Below are 16142 nucleotides of genomic sequence, written 5' to 3'. Positions count from 1 at the left end.
AGATGCTGTCTAGGGCGTGGTTTCAGTGAGGACAGAAATACTAGCCTTAAACGATGGGGTTCTCTGTTCTTGACATCTGTAAGTAAAACTGATGGTCATCCAAACACCTGGGCCCTGCAGCCAGATGTGGACACAGCCCATGGGCCCCAGTTGTCACTGGAGAGACGCCAGCCACAGGCTCCCTCACTGCTGAAGAGGACGCACCATCTGAAAAAGCGTCTCCACAGCTGTTACCTGTGAGAGCTGAACAGCAGAACCCATGATTCCAGGACGCCCTGAATTATGCATGAGAAGGCAGAAGGCATCGTTCCCTTTTCACAGATGGGGAAGTCGAGGGCAAAGACAAGCAGGCTCACTCAGAGGGCTGGGCCCCAGCAGTGCACCCACCTTGGGACAGTACCCAGGGCCTCCCGAGAAAACCCGAAGGCTGCCAGAGCCACATCACAACTCTTTCTGATAAACAGGAAACTCTCAGCACCAGAGAACAGAAGCACGTGCAGCTGTCATCCCCCCTCCCACCCCCGCCAGGACCAACTCAGTCCTGACTGTACCACTGGAAAACTGGGTCACGTGGGGAATCGAGCTGGCCCCTTAGAGGAGGACTTTGCCCTCTTTGGAAGCACATTCCTCCCTCCCTCACCTCTGCTCCTGTGTGGCCACAAGAGACAGCAGGCTCTCTCTAATGCCAAGGTTAAGAGCTCCGTCTTTGGAGCTGGGAGCAGGGATACCATTCCATCTCTGGCTCTTGTCATTTCTAGCTCTAAGACCTCTGAGAAGTTACTCAACCTTTCTAGGCTTGTTTCCTCATCAAAAGAGGACAAAGAAGCCACCTTTAAAGGATTAAGTAAAGCAAGCCTCGTGAAGTGCTTGGCATAGAGCCTGGCTCTCACAAAGCATTCAGCCAAAGGTAATCAATAACATCATCAGCATCAGAGCCTCAGGGCAAAATACGAGGAGGCAGAGAGACCAAGGTGACCGCTTGAAGGGGAAGAACACTGCAATGCAACCACTGGGTCCCAGGGGAGCAGACCTTCTAGAGAGTCTGTGCACCCGACTGGTACCTTAGATCTCTGTGCGGGCATCTGCCATCCAGTGGGAGTGCTGCTCACAGGGACAGGAGCTGTGGCGCGGTCATGTGTGCACCCATCACAGCAGCTACCGGGGCATCTCGCACACAGTAAGTGCCCAACAAATTCCTCAAAGTCATAACTAAAACACTCTATGCTGACCTTTCAGGCAAGCAGAGAGAGAGAACTGGTTTAGGGGGTAAAAAAGGAAAGGGGACCAAAGTGACCACCCGGGGGGGGCAGAACCTACAGCAGATCTGGGCTTGGGGACCAAGGAGTCTCAGTTCCAACAAGGCTGGATCCACTTTCCCCAGTCATGTGGACATTCATGCCTATTTCCGTCACTTTGTAACAATAAACATGTTCTTATTCCTAGTTTGTTTCTCCAGCTATGCAATGAAAAAATCTTTTTAAAAAAAACATCTATCTGTGGTTCAACTTAAGAAGGGCAAAAATGTCACCTTTCTTTCCTTAGGGAAAAGAAATCTCAGCCTGTGACTCAGGACGTAGACATTACTCTGGAGCCCAAGCCCCGACAACATGCGGTAGAACATGTCTGATGTAGCCGCTGTGGAGAGTCGCATCTGAACTAAAGAAAAACCTTTGCAATATATGAGGCTGAACCACATGAGGTTTCTATTTTTGTAGAAGAAACTATCGAAAGACAACCATCAAGTTTCATGAATAGACAAATGTCAATAATTTCACGCGGTTCCATCTCATGTTTACAAATAGGTTGTTCAACTTGCCTTCTAGTGGATCCGCAAGCTCAAATCAGATCCCTGAGGATGGGGGTTTTTTTGGGGGGGTTGTCCTCATCTTTAATTTTCTTCACTATACCTGCCATTGAGCACTTACTAGGCATGCAATAAATGCTCCTGAGTTGGAAAGTATTGCCAAGTAACAGTATTTCTGGTTCTTTTTTCCCCTTCTTTTCTTTTTAGGGCTGTACCTGTGGCATATGGAAATTCCTAGGCTAGGGGTCGAATCAGAGCTGCAGCTGCCGGCCTATGCCACAGCAATCTAAGGTACCAGTCAGGTGTCACAGCAATGCAAGATCCGAGCCCAGTCTGTGACCTACAGTGCAGCTCTCAGCAACGCCGGATGCTTAACCCATTGTGCAAGGCCAGGGATTGAACCTGCATATTCATGGATACTAGTCGGGCTCTTAGCCTGCTGAGCCACCATGGGAACTCCTCGTTCTGCTTTAATGGACTTGTGAAGCACATGTGAATGGCATGGAACTTGGTTTAACAGGAGGGTGGATGGAGCCAAGCAGCCAAGCAGACGTAGGGGTCTGGAGCTTCAGAAGTATAAAGGAATCAGTGAGAACAAAGCCATCTGTCTGTTCACCAAATATTCAAGGAGAACCTGCTGGGTGCAAGCAGTAAGCTCGGCGCTGGGGATATGCGGGGGTGAGAAAACAGACGTGGTTCCCTGCCTTCAGGAAGCAGCCTGTCTCAAAGGGGAGGCAGCCTTCCCTCAAGGAGTAGCTCAAGGAAAAAGAAAATGTAACTGGTATTGATATGGCCAAGGGCCTTGTGCACAGAGGCTCTGTCCTTTCCAGGAGGGTCCATCAGGAAAGACTTCCTGACCCACAGACAAGCAAGTGGAGGGCCAAACCCTAAGCAGGCAGAGATCAAATATTAAAACAAAAGGAGAAAGGCAGGGAGGGACGCACTGGCGGTGAAAATGCCGCGGGATATGTTGTCACATATCTGTCCAAGCCCATAGACTGCATACCGCCCAGGATGAACCCAGGGTCAACGACGGACTTTGCAAGAAAACGATGTGTCGACAGGGGTTCACTGATTATAACACATGTACCATTCTGGTGGGGGATGTGAATGGTGGGGGAGGCAGTACATAGGGGAGGTGGGTGTATGGAAATCTGTGTACTTTCTGTTAACTTTTACTGTGAACACAGACCTGCCCCTGAAAAATAAAGTCTAGAAGTTCCCATTGTGGCTCAGCGGTAACAAACCTGGGTAGTATCCATGAGGACGCAGGTTCGATCCCTGGCCTCGCTCAGTGGGTTAAGGATCCAGCATTGCTGTAAGCTATGGTGTAGGTTTCTGACTCGGCTTGGATCTGGCATGGCTATGGCTGTGGTGTAGACTAGCAGCTGCAGCTCTGATTCAACCCCCGGCCTGAGGGCTTCCATATGCTGCAGGTGTGGCCCTAAAAATACAAAAAAAAAAAAAAAAAAAAAAAAGAGTCTACACATTTAAGAAAGAAATGCAGGAATACAGGGGAGGAGTATTCCAAAGAGAGGCAACAGCATGTGCAAAGGGCCTCACATGAGTCAGAGCAGTGGACTCAGGGTCACGGGGGCTGGAACGCAGAGAGGAGCTGGAACGCAAAGGGCAGCTGCAGGCTGTGAAGAGCAGCGCAGGGAGAGCCCAAGAATAAACATGCCTTTGTCTCTTTTCCTCTTTGCCAAATGGACATCTAGAGCAAAAATAAGCCCACACCTTGAGAAACTGACATTCTGGCCAGGTATGGAAATGCAGCCTCGGTCACCAAAGGGGGTGTCCTAACTTCCCCAGCCTAAGTCTCCCCTCGACCCTGACCCCACCATCTCGACCAAGGGAGCCAAGGGGTGCAGATCCCTTCAAAGCAGGCAACAGCAGTTTACACTGGAGGATAAGAAGAGATGCAAACTCTCACTGGCACCCTGCAGAGCCGACAGCTGGGAGCAGGGCAGAGAGGCCTATGGCAGAGCTCATGGGCAGAACGTCCATCACTCCAAGGACCAAAACCAGTTGAGTGATTCAAAAGTACACATTAAACCACGACCACCTGCAAGACAGAAAGCCAAGGAGCACCTTTACCACCTCCAACGAAAATGCGCCTGGGCACAGGTGAGGGCCTCGCACCTGCCCGCACAGCCCCCCAGCGAAATCCAAGCTCGCACAAGGCTTCACAAAGACACTGAACCAGGGGAAAAGCAACCAGGGTGGGCTGCCTTAAGTCCCATAAACCGTGTGTGATCTGCTCGCAGAAACGGCTCACACATGCTGAGACATAAATATCCCAGGCTGTGTGCACACAGGACTTGTGGGGACATCCCATCAGGTGGCAAAACGGCATCAGGGGCTGCTGCCTTCCTTGAGGCAAGAAAGGCCATTTCCTACAGTTCTCAGCTCATGCTTGGAAAACGACAAGTCTGAGGTCTAAAAGAAATCAGGCAACAAGTCGAAAGAAACCAAATCACTCCGGGGGAGGCTGGGGCAGAATGAAGACTTCTCACAGCTGAGCCTGCCTCCAAGGAAAGGGAACTGTCCACCCTCTGCTGGAATCTGCAGCCACCCCTGCCTAGACTCAGCCTCAAACCTGACCCAGGAGAGACAGAAAGCAAAACCAAGGGCTCTGGCAAAGGGACACAGGGCTGGGACCAGCCCTTTGTGAAAAGGAGCTCCGACCCACATGGCAGGAGGGCATCCTAGAGAGCCTCTCCTCCAGCCCTACCTACCTGCATCCTCCAGATGAGCACGCAGGCCCAGAGAGGGCGGCTGGCCCCACGGAGCCGCTTAGGAGCAAATGAGGCATCAATGGCATTGGGAAACGTGGCTCTAAATCAGGTCTGTTGTGCCCAGGTAACAGCCTCAGGCTTTAGACTCACCCGAGTCTGGATCAAATCCTGGCTCCACCCCTTACCAACAGTAAGTATATGGGACCCTGTGATAACTCAGTGTTCTCACTTATAAAGTGGAGATAAGCACCACCAATACAAGGAAGGAATGCTGTGAGCTCAGAGAGAATGTACTCAAAACACCTGAAGCACGGATGACACTCAAACAAGGGCAGCTACCATGTTGTTTCCAGAAGCCCATGCAATCTGTATTCCTGCAGAAAGTCTGGTCAGAGGAAGCTGTTCCTCCAGCCTCTCTGGGGCTGGGGTCTCCATTTTAGATTAGGAAGCTTTCACCAGTCGAGGCATAAAGGACCCAAGTCATGCCAAGACTTTTGACTCAGCATGCAAACTGATTTCGTTTGCTTTGAGACTTATGTATCCACCTATTTCTGAGAGAACATACAATGCCTTTAACATATAATACAGAGAACAGGAGTTCTCGTCGTGGCACAGCGGCAACAAATCGGACCAGGAACCATGAGGCTGTGGGTTTGATCCCTGGCCTCGCTCAGTGGGTTAAAGATCCGGCATTGCCGTGAGCTGTGGTGTAGGTCGAAGATGCGGCTCAGATCCTGGATTGCTGTGGCTATGGCATAGGCTGGCAGCTATAGCTCTGATTAGACCTCTAGCCTGGGAACCTCCATATGCCACAGGTGCGGCCCTAAAAAGACGAAAAAATACAGAAAGCAAAATTAGATAATCAAGATTAAAACCAAAAGTCTGGGAGTCCCTGTCATGGCTCAGCGGTAATGAACTTGACTAGTAGCCATGAGGACACCGGTTCAATCCCTGGCCTCGATCGGTGGGTTAAGGGGCATTGCCTTGTGCTGTGGTATAGGTCACAGATGCGGCTCGGATCCAGCATTGCTGTGGCTGTGGTGTAGGCCAGAGGCTACAGCTCCGATGAGACCCCCTAGCCTGGGAACCTCCATATGCCTCGGGTGTGGCCCTAAAAAGACAAAAAAAAAAAAAGTCTGTCTGAAGGATATGGAGTATAATTCAGAGTGCTATAAGCTGAGGCCGAAAAGGAAACAGGCTGGGTTACAGAGATCTGATGAGAGAAATTAGCCCATGGAATCCGTGCAGCCAGGATGTACGTACCCAGCCAGGCTTAACCTTGCAGGGACCTTCTTTAGCCTGAGCGGCATGGAGAACAGCCAAGTGGTGATCTGGTGACTGGCAACCTGGAAGGCAGAACTCTGGGGGCCACCCCGCACTCTGTGTCCCCAGGTCCCGGCACTTCCTATTTTGGGAGATCAGGAAAGCAGCCATGGTTCCAGTGTGAACCATGCATCACACTTCCACCCACACAATTTCAGAGTAAACAACTCAGAGGCAACTTCAAGAGAGTCCCGGGAGAGCAATAAAAGTGGTAATGGGAGAAACTATTATTCTGACCAGGAAAAAGTATAAACAGGTTTAATAATAGGTTTCCAGGCAAAGATAAGAAATTAAGGGTGGCATTTCCTCATTCCAACCCAGGCTGGTACAATGCTGGGAAAAATGCCTGCCCTGATGACACAAGGGTCCTTAGCTGTAGACACCACTGCATGGTCTCCTATCCTAACAATGCAACCTGCTGGCAGGAAAGATGGCAACTCCAAACTTCCACTCATGGAAGCAGGGCTCTGCTTATCCGAAACAGAATCCTAAACAGCAACAGAATGTTTCCCCCTTTTTGCAAAGAACAGCTTCCCAAGAAATGTAAAGTCAACGGCAGGGTGGGATTTAAGATCCGTCATGGAAACATTCCACAGCCCTAAGTTCCTTAGGCTGGTAACCAACAGTCCATCCCAGGGAAACTAGAGTGAGACTGAAATCAGAACAAAGGGCCCCCTGCAGGCTGTGAGGTAGGCCTGTTATCAGCTCCATCCCTCGGGCATGGGGTCAAAGGAAGCCTAGCAAGCAAGCACTGCTGTCCAGGCGGCCCCACCAGCTCCAGCCTGTACAGAGGCCTCTCTAACTACAGAGATTACAGGCCTGCTGACTGTCACCTTCAGTTTGCAGGATTAAGAGGAAGGGTCTTTAATCTGGGCAAATCAGGAGGAGGCGGAAAATTCAGTCCAAAAAGTAAGGCATGCTTCGGGCTCTTAAAAAAAACTCTAAAAATCTCATTGAGAGATTTCTCATTGAAATCTAATACCAAACATTTAAATGTCACTGAAACAAAAGATGCCTGGGATTTGCTTCATATAACGGGGGATAAAGTGGTTAGGAATGCGAACCAAACAAGACTGGCTACAAACTGGTAACTGTTCAAGATGGATTATGGGTCCATGGGGTTTGATTTCACTATTCTCTCTACTTTAATATGATTGAAATGTTCCATTACAATTTTTAAAAATCATACATATTCACTGCGGAAATTTAAGAGACACCAAGAAGAAAATAAAAACCACACATAATCCTATCACAAGACAACTGCTGTCAGCACTTTACTGATTTCCAATCTTTTCATCTTTTTTCTTTTGTTTGCAAAACAGGGTCATGACTAAAACAGGGTAGACACATGACCCTATTTATCACTTGCTCTCTTGCTTTCTATGCCTTTTTAAATTAATCTTAAGTATTGTTCAAGCCCTCAAATATTATTATTACTATTTTTTTTTTTTTTTGGTCTTTTTGTCTTTTCTAGGGCCGCACCCACAGCACATGGAGGTTCCCAGGCTAGGGGTCTCATCAGAGCTATAGCCGCTGGCCTACACCACAGCCACAGCAACATCAGATCCGAGCTGTGTCTGCAACCTACACCACAGTTCACGGCAACGCCAGATCCTTAACCCACTGAGCAAGACCAGGGATTGAACCTGCAACCTCAGAGTTCCTAGTCGGATTCATTAACCACTGAGCCACGATGGGAACTCCAAGTCCTCAAATATTCTTCAAGGGTATGACTGTTGCACAGTTTTCCATCAATATGCAGCCATAATCTATTTCTTTTTTTTTTTTTTTTTTTTTTTTTTTTTTTTTTTTTGTCTTTTTTGTCTTTTTGTCTTTTGTTGTTGTTGTTGTTGTTGTTGCTATTTCTTGGGCCGCTCCCGCGGCATATGGAGGTTCCCAGGCTAGGGGTCGAATCGGAGCTGTAGCCACCGGCCTACGCCAGAGCCACAGCAACGCGGGATCCGAGCCGCGTCTGCGACCTACACCACAGCTCACGGCAACGCCGGATCGTTAACCCACTGAGCAAGGGCAGGGACCGAACCCGCAACCTCATGGTTCCTAGTCGGATTCGTTAACCACTGCGCCACGACGGGAACTCCATAATCTATTTCTAATACCTGGCTGCTACCTATAATAAGGCTGTGGTGAACCAGGAAGATGACATTTGTTATAAATTAGTGATTCCAAGTGAGAAAGAAATTGCTTGATATGTACCCAACACAGACTGTCAAAGGAAAAGAAATGGCGAGGAGAAAGGCTGGGGTCTCACTGTCTGCAGAATTCCCAGCAAGTATTAACTTTCCAGGGACTCCCTGTTGGCAAAGGCCACGGTGACGAGTAGGAGATAAAGGCCAAACATAAAGATGTAAAACAAACATGCTCCAAAGTGCCTATCAGCCAACAATCACTCGCAACCAGGCGCAGGCACTGAGTTTAAGAAATCTGCCGGCATCTCCTCTGAAAGGCTCGCGTCTTGAAACACTACCTTTTCAAAGGGAAGGATATTTTCCCGGGCCTGGGAAGGCACAGCAAGGTTCTGTGGGCAGAAGAGCGAATCCAACGGCTTCCCACAGACCACTGCGCCTTGAGCATTCCATCGTGCCACTCTGATTCAGCTAATTAAACAGAAATGAATGTCACTGGACAGTGCGGAGGCCTGTCCCCGAGCTCTCCCCGCCAGCCCTTAGAGATGATTTCCTCCCCTGAAAAGACATCCCAAATGATTCCCAAGATGGGAAGGTGACAGGGGCCCTGCACTATCTGTTCCCACCAAGAAGTGGATTTGGCAGAAAGTCTCTGATGACCACAATCGTACAATGTCTGAATGCCGGTCGAAAACATTGTTCTTTCTTTCTGAAGCTAATCCATCGCCTGCCTATTCTGTGACACCCATGAAAGACTCAGAGCTGAACACGGTCTGGCTGGGTCCCATCTGGCCTCCTCAGGCTGCTAAGCTTCAGGGGCCGCTCTGCTGCCATGCTGGGCAGGGGCCACTATAAGACCATCGCTCCCAGGGTGGCACTAAGGACACAGGGATGGGCAGAAGGGCAGGGGGATCAAGAGGAGACTGAGGAAGCTGTGTGGCTTTCTTCACTGTTTTCTTTCCCCGTATCCTGCTCTACCACTTTGGGTTTTTAGTTCAAAAAAGACAACTGTGGTTCTCTTATCCTTCTGTCAAGGACTGAGAGGAGGAAAAGTGATTCTGTGACACATGTGACAAGGCTCTCTGAGCTCAGACACGCAGCCTCTCCACACTGAGTTCTAACCTCCTTACCCAGCCCGCCCCAGTCATGAGGCTCCCGACCACCGCCCTGTTTGCTGAGCCCACCTAGATTTTCGAGAAAGCATTACCCGTTAGGCATAGTCTATGATGACCACTACGGCAAACGGTGAAAAAACGTTAAAGTAAGTGTTGGGACAGCAAATTCAAGGGTGGTATTTCTTTTTATCTTTTGTTATTGTTATGGGACTGTTTGGACAATAGAAAAATTGGTTGAAGAATAACTTATTACCAACATTCCACTTATGTATTTCGCTGAGATTGGGACCTCTCAAAGCATGAGTTCATTTCTGACCTAAGTCTACGTCCTCCCTCTGGATTCATGTATCACAGAGAAATGAGAAAAACAAACAAAGCTAAACAAAACTCGAGATGACAAGCGTTTCTCTTTCTCCGCTGGATTCCCCGCTAAAGCAATCTTGAATGTTCACCACAATTGGGCCAGGGAACACTACAAGATTCTATGGATATGGCTTGACCTTTCCTTTTTTTCTCTTGGAAAGAAGTACAAGAGCCAAGTGGAGAAACACAGAACAGCTGTCTGCGGGCAAAGGGAACATCCCACTGTACACAGCCACACCCTCACACAGACACACATCAGCCCCAAGCCAGCCCTGCGCTCCAGCTGGTCTAAGTGCTCTAGATTCCCCCGCGGTCCACTGAGCTCACCCTCTGATGCAACAGCAGACAGATGCCACGGGCTGGGGTGGCTCAAAATCCACAGGCAGCGCCGATGCCCCCACCGACCCCCACCAAGGCCTCTTCCCCCACCTCCCCGGAGGGGACAGGACCAGGAGGGACGTTACCTTGCAGACAGCAGCCTGGAGCACTGCGTCGAAGCCGCCCTCGGGGGCGTCTCGGTTCCGGGACACCCTCTGCTTCCGAACTTCCTCGTTGAAGCTGTCGACTCTGTCTGTGAGAGGCAGCAGATGGCGGAACCCAAAGGAGGGGACGCAGTTTGGGAATAACTTGTAGCTAGAGAAAAAGAGGAGAGGCGTCACTTTTCTTTCACTGTCTCAAAATCTTAACCAAGTACTCTGTGCATTTACCGGGTGTCTTGATGGCACCAACGAATACACCCTCGACACCTACCATGAGCCCCTGAAATGGACATGGTGTGGGAAACAGAAAAATAACACAGTTCTTACTCTCCAAACACAAGCCCTATACTGCCGGCGAGACAGCACATACCAGGTTGAAAGTGAATGAAATGGACAGACACACATCCTGGAAGGAAGTAGAGATGAGGGCAAGCTACTACAGTCAGAGGACGACGGAGGAGACCGGATGTGGGCCTTGGAAGATGCAAGGGACTGGTGTTCATGTCCTGCAGCCTCAGCAACACCAAGGGGAAGGCTCTTCTGGGCTGAGGAAGGCGGCAAGATCAAGTGAGGACAGTTTAAGTAGACTGACTCTAGGAAACCAACTTCTCACATCACATGGGAAGGATCCACGTGACAAAGGATCACGTAACCCCTTCATGTCAACCCATGCAGAGACCACCAGACATGCAGGAACATGAGCAAACACTAAATGGAACAGGATGCTTCTCCATTTATCTATAAACACTGGAATGATAAACCATCAGCCCTCTAGATGCAAAGAGGAGTTATTTTGAGATATGCCATCTTCAAACGGAAAATTCTACCTTGAAATCTGGAAAGAGGGAAGCACGGCATCTCACCAGGAGGTTAACGCCCTGCCTCTGTCCTGACATACCTGGTGCTCTCACCTTTAGTCTGCAGTAGGGATGCCAAGCAGCCCTGTTCCTGGGGGAAGTTAAATCCCAATCACAGTTCCAGGAGCTTCGGTTGGATATACAACCAATGAAATAGGAAGGGGCGCCTTAGGCTGTTTCACAAATGGGTTTGCAGGATAGAAGGGGAGCGAGAAGGGCATCCTGGGCAGAGACAAGAGCAAATGCAAGGGTCCTGTGGCAGAGGGGGGCATAGCGTGCCCGAGGGCAGAGGGAGGCCAGCAAGACTGCGGTGCAGGGGGTAAGGGCAGAGGGGGGCTAGGAGTCGGCTGGAGAGGCAAGCTGGACGAGATCCTGCAGGTCCCTGGCCGTGTTAAGGAAGCCTCTCCTTCAGAACAAACGATGAAAAACACTAACAGAGGGGCATGAGAGGAAGGCTTCATAATCCAATGCAACCTGTGTGCAGGGGAAGAAAACAGGCTTAGCAACTGCAAGAGTCCTGTCTAACTGTGGCCCAGAAGGGCGGCCAGGGCAGGTCCGAAAGGCCAGGGCTTTCTGAGAGGCTATTCCACTCCCCCTCAAGGCCCATGACACCTGCTCCACCAGTCACTAGCAGCAAGCTGGCTCTGGATGGTCAACCCCACTGCCATCATGAACACAGCACCCCCCAGAGAGGGAGCAGCACCCAGAGGCTGCTCCCACCCGCCTTTCCTTTATTTCCCTCCCTCCTCCTTCCCCCAGAATTCTCACTACCCCTTGCACTCAGACAGGCCAGGCTCTTCTATAACCCATGCCTCAGGGCCACCCAAACTTTCTTTCTTTTTTTTTTTTTGTCTTTTTGCCATTTCTTGGGCCACTCCCTCGGCATATGGAGCCTCCCAGGCTAGGGGTCTAATCAGAGCTGTAGCCACTGGCCTACACCAGAACCACAGCAACGTCTGCAACCAAGCCGCGTCTGCAACCTACACCACAACTCATGGCAACGCTGGATCCTTAACCCACTGAGCAAGGCCAGGGATCGAACCCACAACCTCATGGTTCCTAGTCGGATTCATTAACTACTGGGCCACGACGGGAACTCCAAAGGGCCACCCAAACTTTCTAGTTCCATTTCACTCTGCCATAAAGAGGAAGGTTGAGCATGGCAAGTGCGTTTCCAGCTGGATTCCCTCCTAGTGATCTGACAGGCCCAGGAGGAAGGAAATGTACCCAAACCCTTACTCCCCCCTCATCACCCCCCTCCAAGCAACTTGGACCTTCTGTGGTGCCGGTCCGCCCTTGAGGACCTCAGGTTTGTACCGTGATGGCTGATGGGGCTGACTCAGGAAGGGAGGAAAGGAATAGAACAATAATGGCTATTCAATGAGAAAACCAGAAAAGATGTGAAAAGCTCAGCTACATTTTTTTAAAAACTCTTCCTGTAGATACACTGAGTGGAGAATAACTATTGAAAATGTGTTTGCCAGAGAGAAGTAGTCACTGCAGAGAATTTATTAATACCAAACCAGGGTCACCTCTTAGTGAGAGGGAAACAGCTGTGTCACACAGGCTCTGCTGAATGTCACTGTAGTCACTGGAAAACAATGTCATCCGTGACTAGTTATTTAATTTAACCCCTGGGAGAGCTGTGCGAGTGACCTGAAGATCTGGGTGTTTGAGGGTCTTGTGCCAGGACACCTTCCCAGCGCCACCCTGTGTGTGTGCCATGGGACTCGAGCTCAGGGTCATGGACAGGGAGCTACTAAATTAAGGATTATAAATTAGGAAGATGAATAAAAGATATATGCTTAAAGAGCCTGGAGGAGCATGTATGTATAAAAAGAGAATCCAATTTGAAGACGCTCGATCTAGGCAAATCCGGAAATAATCTAATGCTTCAGGACAATATTGTGGATCGTGGAGCTAACAGGGAAAGCACTCTGCTCTTCCTCTAAAGAAAGAGAACTTCTGGGCAAATCCAGTCTTTAAAGATGTTCCCGTCGTGGCTCAGTGGTTGAGGAATCCGACTAGGAACCATGAGGTTGCGGGTTCGATCCCTGGCCTTGCTTAGTGGGCTAAGGATCTGGCGTTGCTGTGAGCTGTGGTGTAGGTCGCAGATACAGCTCAGATCCCGAGTTGCTGTGGCTGTGGTGTAGGCAGGCGGCTACAGCACCGATTCGACCCCTAGCCTGGGAACCTCTATATGCCTCAGGAGCAGCCCTAGAAATAGCAAGCGCGCGCGCGCGCGCGCACACACACACACACACACACACACACACACACACACAAAAGATGTTCAGAGGTAGACAAGACTGGGAGCTCAGCAGAGACATCCCAGGTGCCAGGAACAGAGAGGCGGGCACTGCACACATGAGGGGCGTGGGGAGAATAGAAAGGAAGTGCGAGGGAGCTCCTGCCAAAGGGCTCCCAGCGTGTCGCGACTTGACAGAGGCCCGGGGCTCAGGGCTCAGTGCTGACAAGAGATGGATGATGGGCCTCAGGCTGGCGCAGGGCTGCCCAATGGAACAGGGCTCTCTGCATAAAGCAGAGGGCTCCAAAATGCTGCCCTGTCGCTAAAATCACAACCAGAAAAATTCCAGCCACTGGCCTGGGAAAGAAGCAAGGGAGATGAACTCTGGGCCTGGGGCGAGATGAGTCACCCATAAGGATTATAACTTCAGGCCTGGACAAGTCAGAATTCATTACCTGTATAGGGAAGGAACCCCCAGCTGAGAAATAAACAGGACAACTCATCCCAGTGAAACCTGGAGAATCCTGGCAACAAGAAACATAAAACTATGCTGCAGGGAAGTCTGTGCACCTGCAGCACTTGATCCCCTGCTGGAAAAGAACCTCTGATAAGGAGGAGCTAATGCAAAAGCTACAGACCCTGTGAGAAATAAACTACCACGAAGGAATGACAACAAACTCAACCAACCGAAGGATCTGCAGTTCAAGAAGCAGAGCTAACAAAATGGTTGAAAGTACTTTATTTATTTTTTGTCTTTTTAGGGCCACACCCACGGCATATGGAGGTTGTCAGGCTAGGGGTCGAATTGGAGCTGCAGCTGCTGGCCTATGCCACAGCCACAGGAACACAGGATCCGAGCTGCATCTGCGACCTACACCACAGTTCATGGCAACACCAGATCCTTAACCCACTGAGCAAGGCCAGGGATTGAATCCACCTCCTCATGGATACTAGTTGGGTTCATTACCACTGAGCCACAACGGGAACTCCCTGATCTAAAGTACTTTAGAACAAAGATATTTAAAACATCCAAGGAAAAGAAGGACTAAACATCCAAGATGAGAACGGGATATTACCAGGGAGGAAAAAAAGTCAGAAGGCTACGAAAAAAATAGTACGAAAAACAGAAGCCTGGAAGAGAACCCAATAAAAACGACAGTCACTGAAATTCAAAAATCTGTACACATTAAAAACCTAAAGAAAAAACTGGTAAACTAGAAGATATTTCCTATTACGCAGCTAAGGAAAAGAAAGCAGTAGAAATTATGGGAGAAAAATTAAGAAATATGAAGTTTAGAATGAGAAGCTCCAACACACACCTAATAGTGTTAGAAAGGAAAATGGAGAGAATCAGAGAAAGGCGTCAGATGACATCTGAGAATTTTCAAGAATAAAGCTGTACTCCTGGATTAAGCAAATTCTGAGCAATGTAAATACAAGTACTAAACCCAACCTAGCCACACAGGAGTGAATGTCATTACAGGACATGAAAAGCCCCCAGAGAGAAGGAAAACTTAGGTGGACAGCAGACTTCTCATCAGCCACAAGGTATTATCAGAAAACAATGAAATATTACCTTCAAGGTGGGGAAGGAGTACCATGACCTCTTGGAAAAAATACAAAGTGTAAGAAAAAATATAAATGACAAAGGGTGAAATGTATTATTTCACTTGCAAAGTTTTTTACATATGTACTTCCGTTTTTGTATGTGTGGGGAGAACCCTAAAGATCTACTCTCTTATTATTATTTTTTTTTGGGGGGGGGGTCTTTTTTTTTTTTTTTTTTTTTTTTTTTGTCTTTTCTAGGGCTGCACCCACGGCAATATGGAGGTTCCCAGGCTAGGGGTCTAATCGGAGCTGTAGCTGCCAGGCCTAAGCCACAGCCACAGCAATGCAGAATCCAAGCTATGTCTGTGACCTACACCACAGCTCATGGCAACGCCAGATCCTTAACCCACTGAGTGAGGCCAGGGATCGAACCTGAAACCCCATGGTTCCTAGTCGGATTCCTTAACCACTGAGCCACGATGGGAACTCACAAGATCTACTCTCTTAATTTCACGTACACAATGATACATTTCAAGTATAGTACTGTTATGGAGTGGCACCACACTGTTCGTTAGGTCTCCGGAAAGTATTCATTTTATAACCGGAGGTTTGCATCCTTTGGCCAATGTCTCCCCCCAAGGGCATCCTCAGTCCCCAGCCCCTGACAACCACCTCTCTACTCTGTTCCTATGAGGTTGGCCTCTTTAAATTCCACATATAAAGACACGTGGCACGTATTTCAACAACAGCCCAGTGTCTCTAACAAAAGAAAAAGTGTCCAGAACCAGAAATGACATGTTGGCTTAATCCATCAAATCCTGCATCAGTGACTATCACATGACAACCCTGGCCAGGGACACTATTCCATTAACTCAGAACAACAATTAAACAGTTCTTTAATCTGATGACTTAAATACTTTATGTTTTGGGTTTTGGGTTTTTTTTTTGTTTTTGTTTTTTTTCCTTCTTAGGGCAGCCCTGGTACTACTTTCCTCAGTTCTGGCATTTCTGATTCATTCTATGATGGGACAGGCTGAGTTTAAGATTTTGATCCTTTGGCAAAAACATCTGGAGCAGCAGGAGGAGGGACAAATCTCAGCAGAGCCCCATGAAAAACTCGTTCTCTTCTCTGTGATGTCCTGCACAGGTGGCTAAATCATTCTCCTGACCCCTTCATCCCCCTCAGCCCGGGGGGCTACTGCTGCTGCTCCACCACCACAGGGGAGAAAAACCTAACAGAAGGTACCACTGAGAGCGAACGCTGCGATTTTCTCTCCACGTGAGTTGAAGGACAAGAACGGACAAGGATCACAGACGGCCTCTGCAGAGCCAAGCACGGAACTCAAACTGAGACAGGAAGACAAGAGCACAGCCATTTTGGAAAAGGATCAAGGGAAGGGCCTTGAGCAAGCGGCCTTGACCGGCCAGGAAAACAAAGTGCCCACGAGCAAAAGGGTTTCCGAGACAACAAGCAAAGACCCACAGAAGTAAAAGACTGGCTCTTTTCTCTGTTCCGCTGATGT

General features: G+C 49.1%; 1 protein-coding gene across 1 annotated transcript in view; it reads right to left on the bottom strand.

Annotated features, from left to right (window-relative positions):
- Positions 1-16142, bottom strand: part of ITGB5 (integrin subunit beta 5) — a gene marked incomplete at its 5' end in the record, with an annotated part of 119432 nt that overhangs the window by 66847 nt on the left and 36443 nt on the right. Inside the window, 1 exon segment of the mRNA NM_001246669.1 lies at positions 9952-10120. Within this exon segment, the coding sequence (NP_001233598.1) occupies positions 9952-10120 (169 nt within the window).

Source organism: Sus scrofa, chromosome 13, assembly GCF_054392235.1.
Source record: "Sus scrofa isolate SSC_HxYL_T2T_F1_AM1 chromosome 13, Sscrofa_HxYL_maternal_Yorkshire_Landrace_v2.0, whole genome shotgun sequence".
NCBI classification, from domain to species: domain Eukaryota; kingdom Metazoa; phylum Chordata; class Mammalia; order Artiodactyla; family Suidae; genus Sus; species Sus scrofa.
The sequence above is the reverse complement of the archived record's forward strand: the minus strand, read 5'-3'. Positions and strand labels throughout refer to the sequence as shown.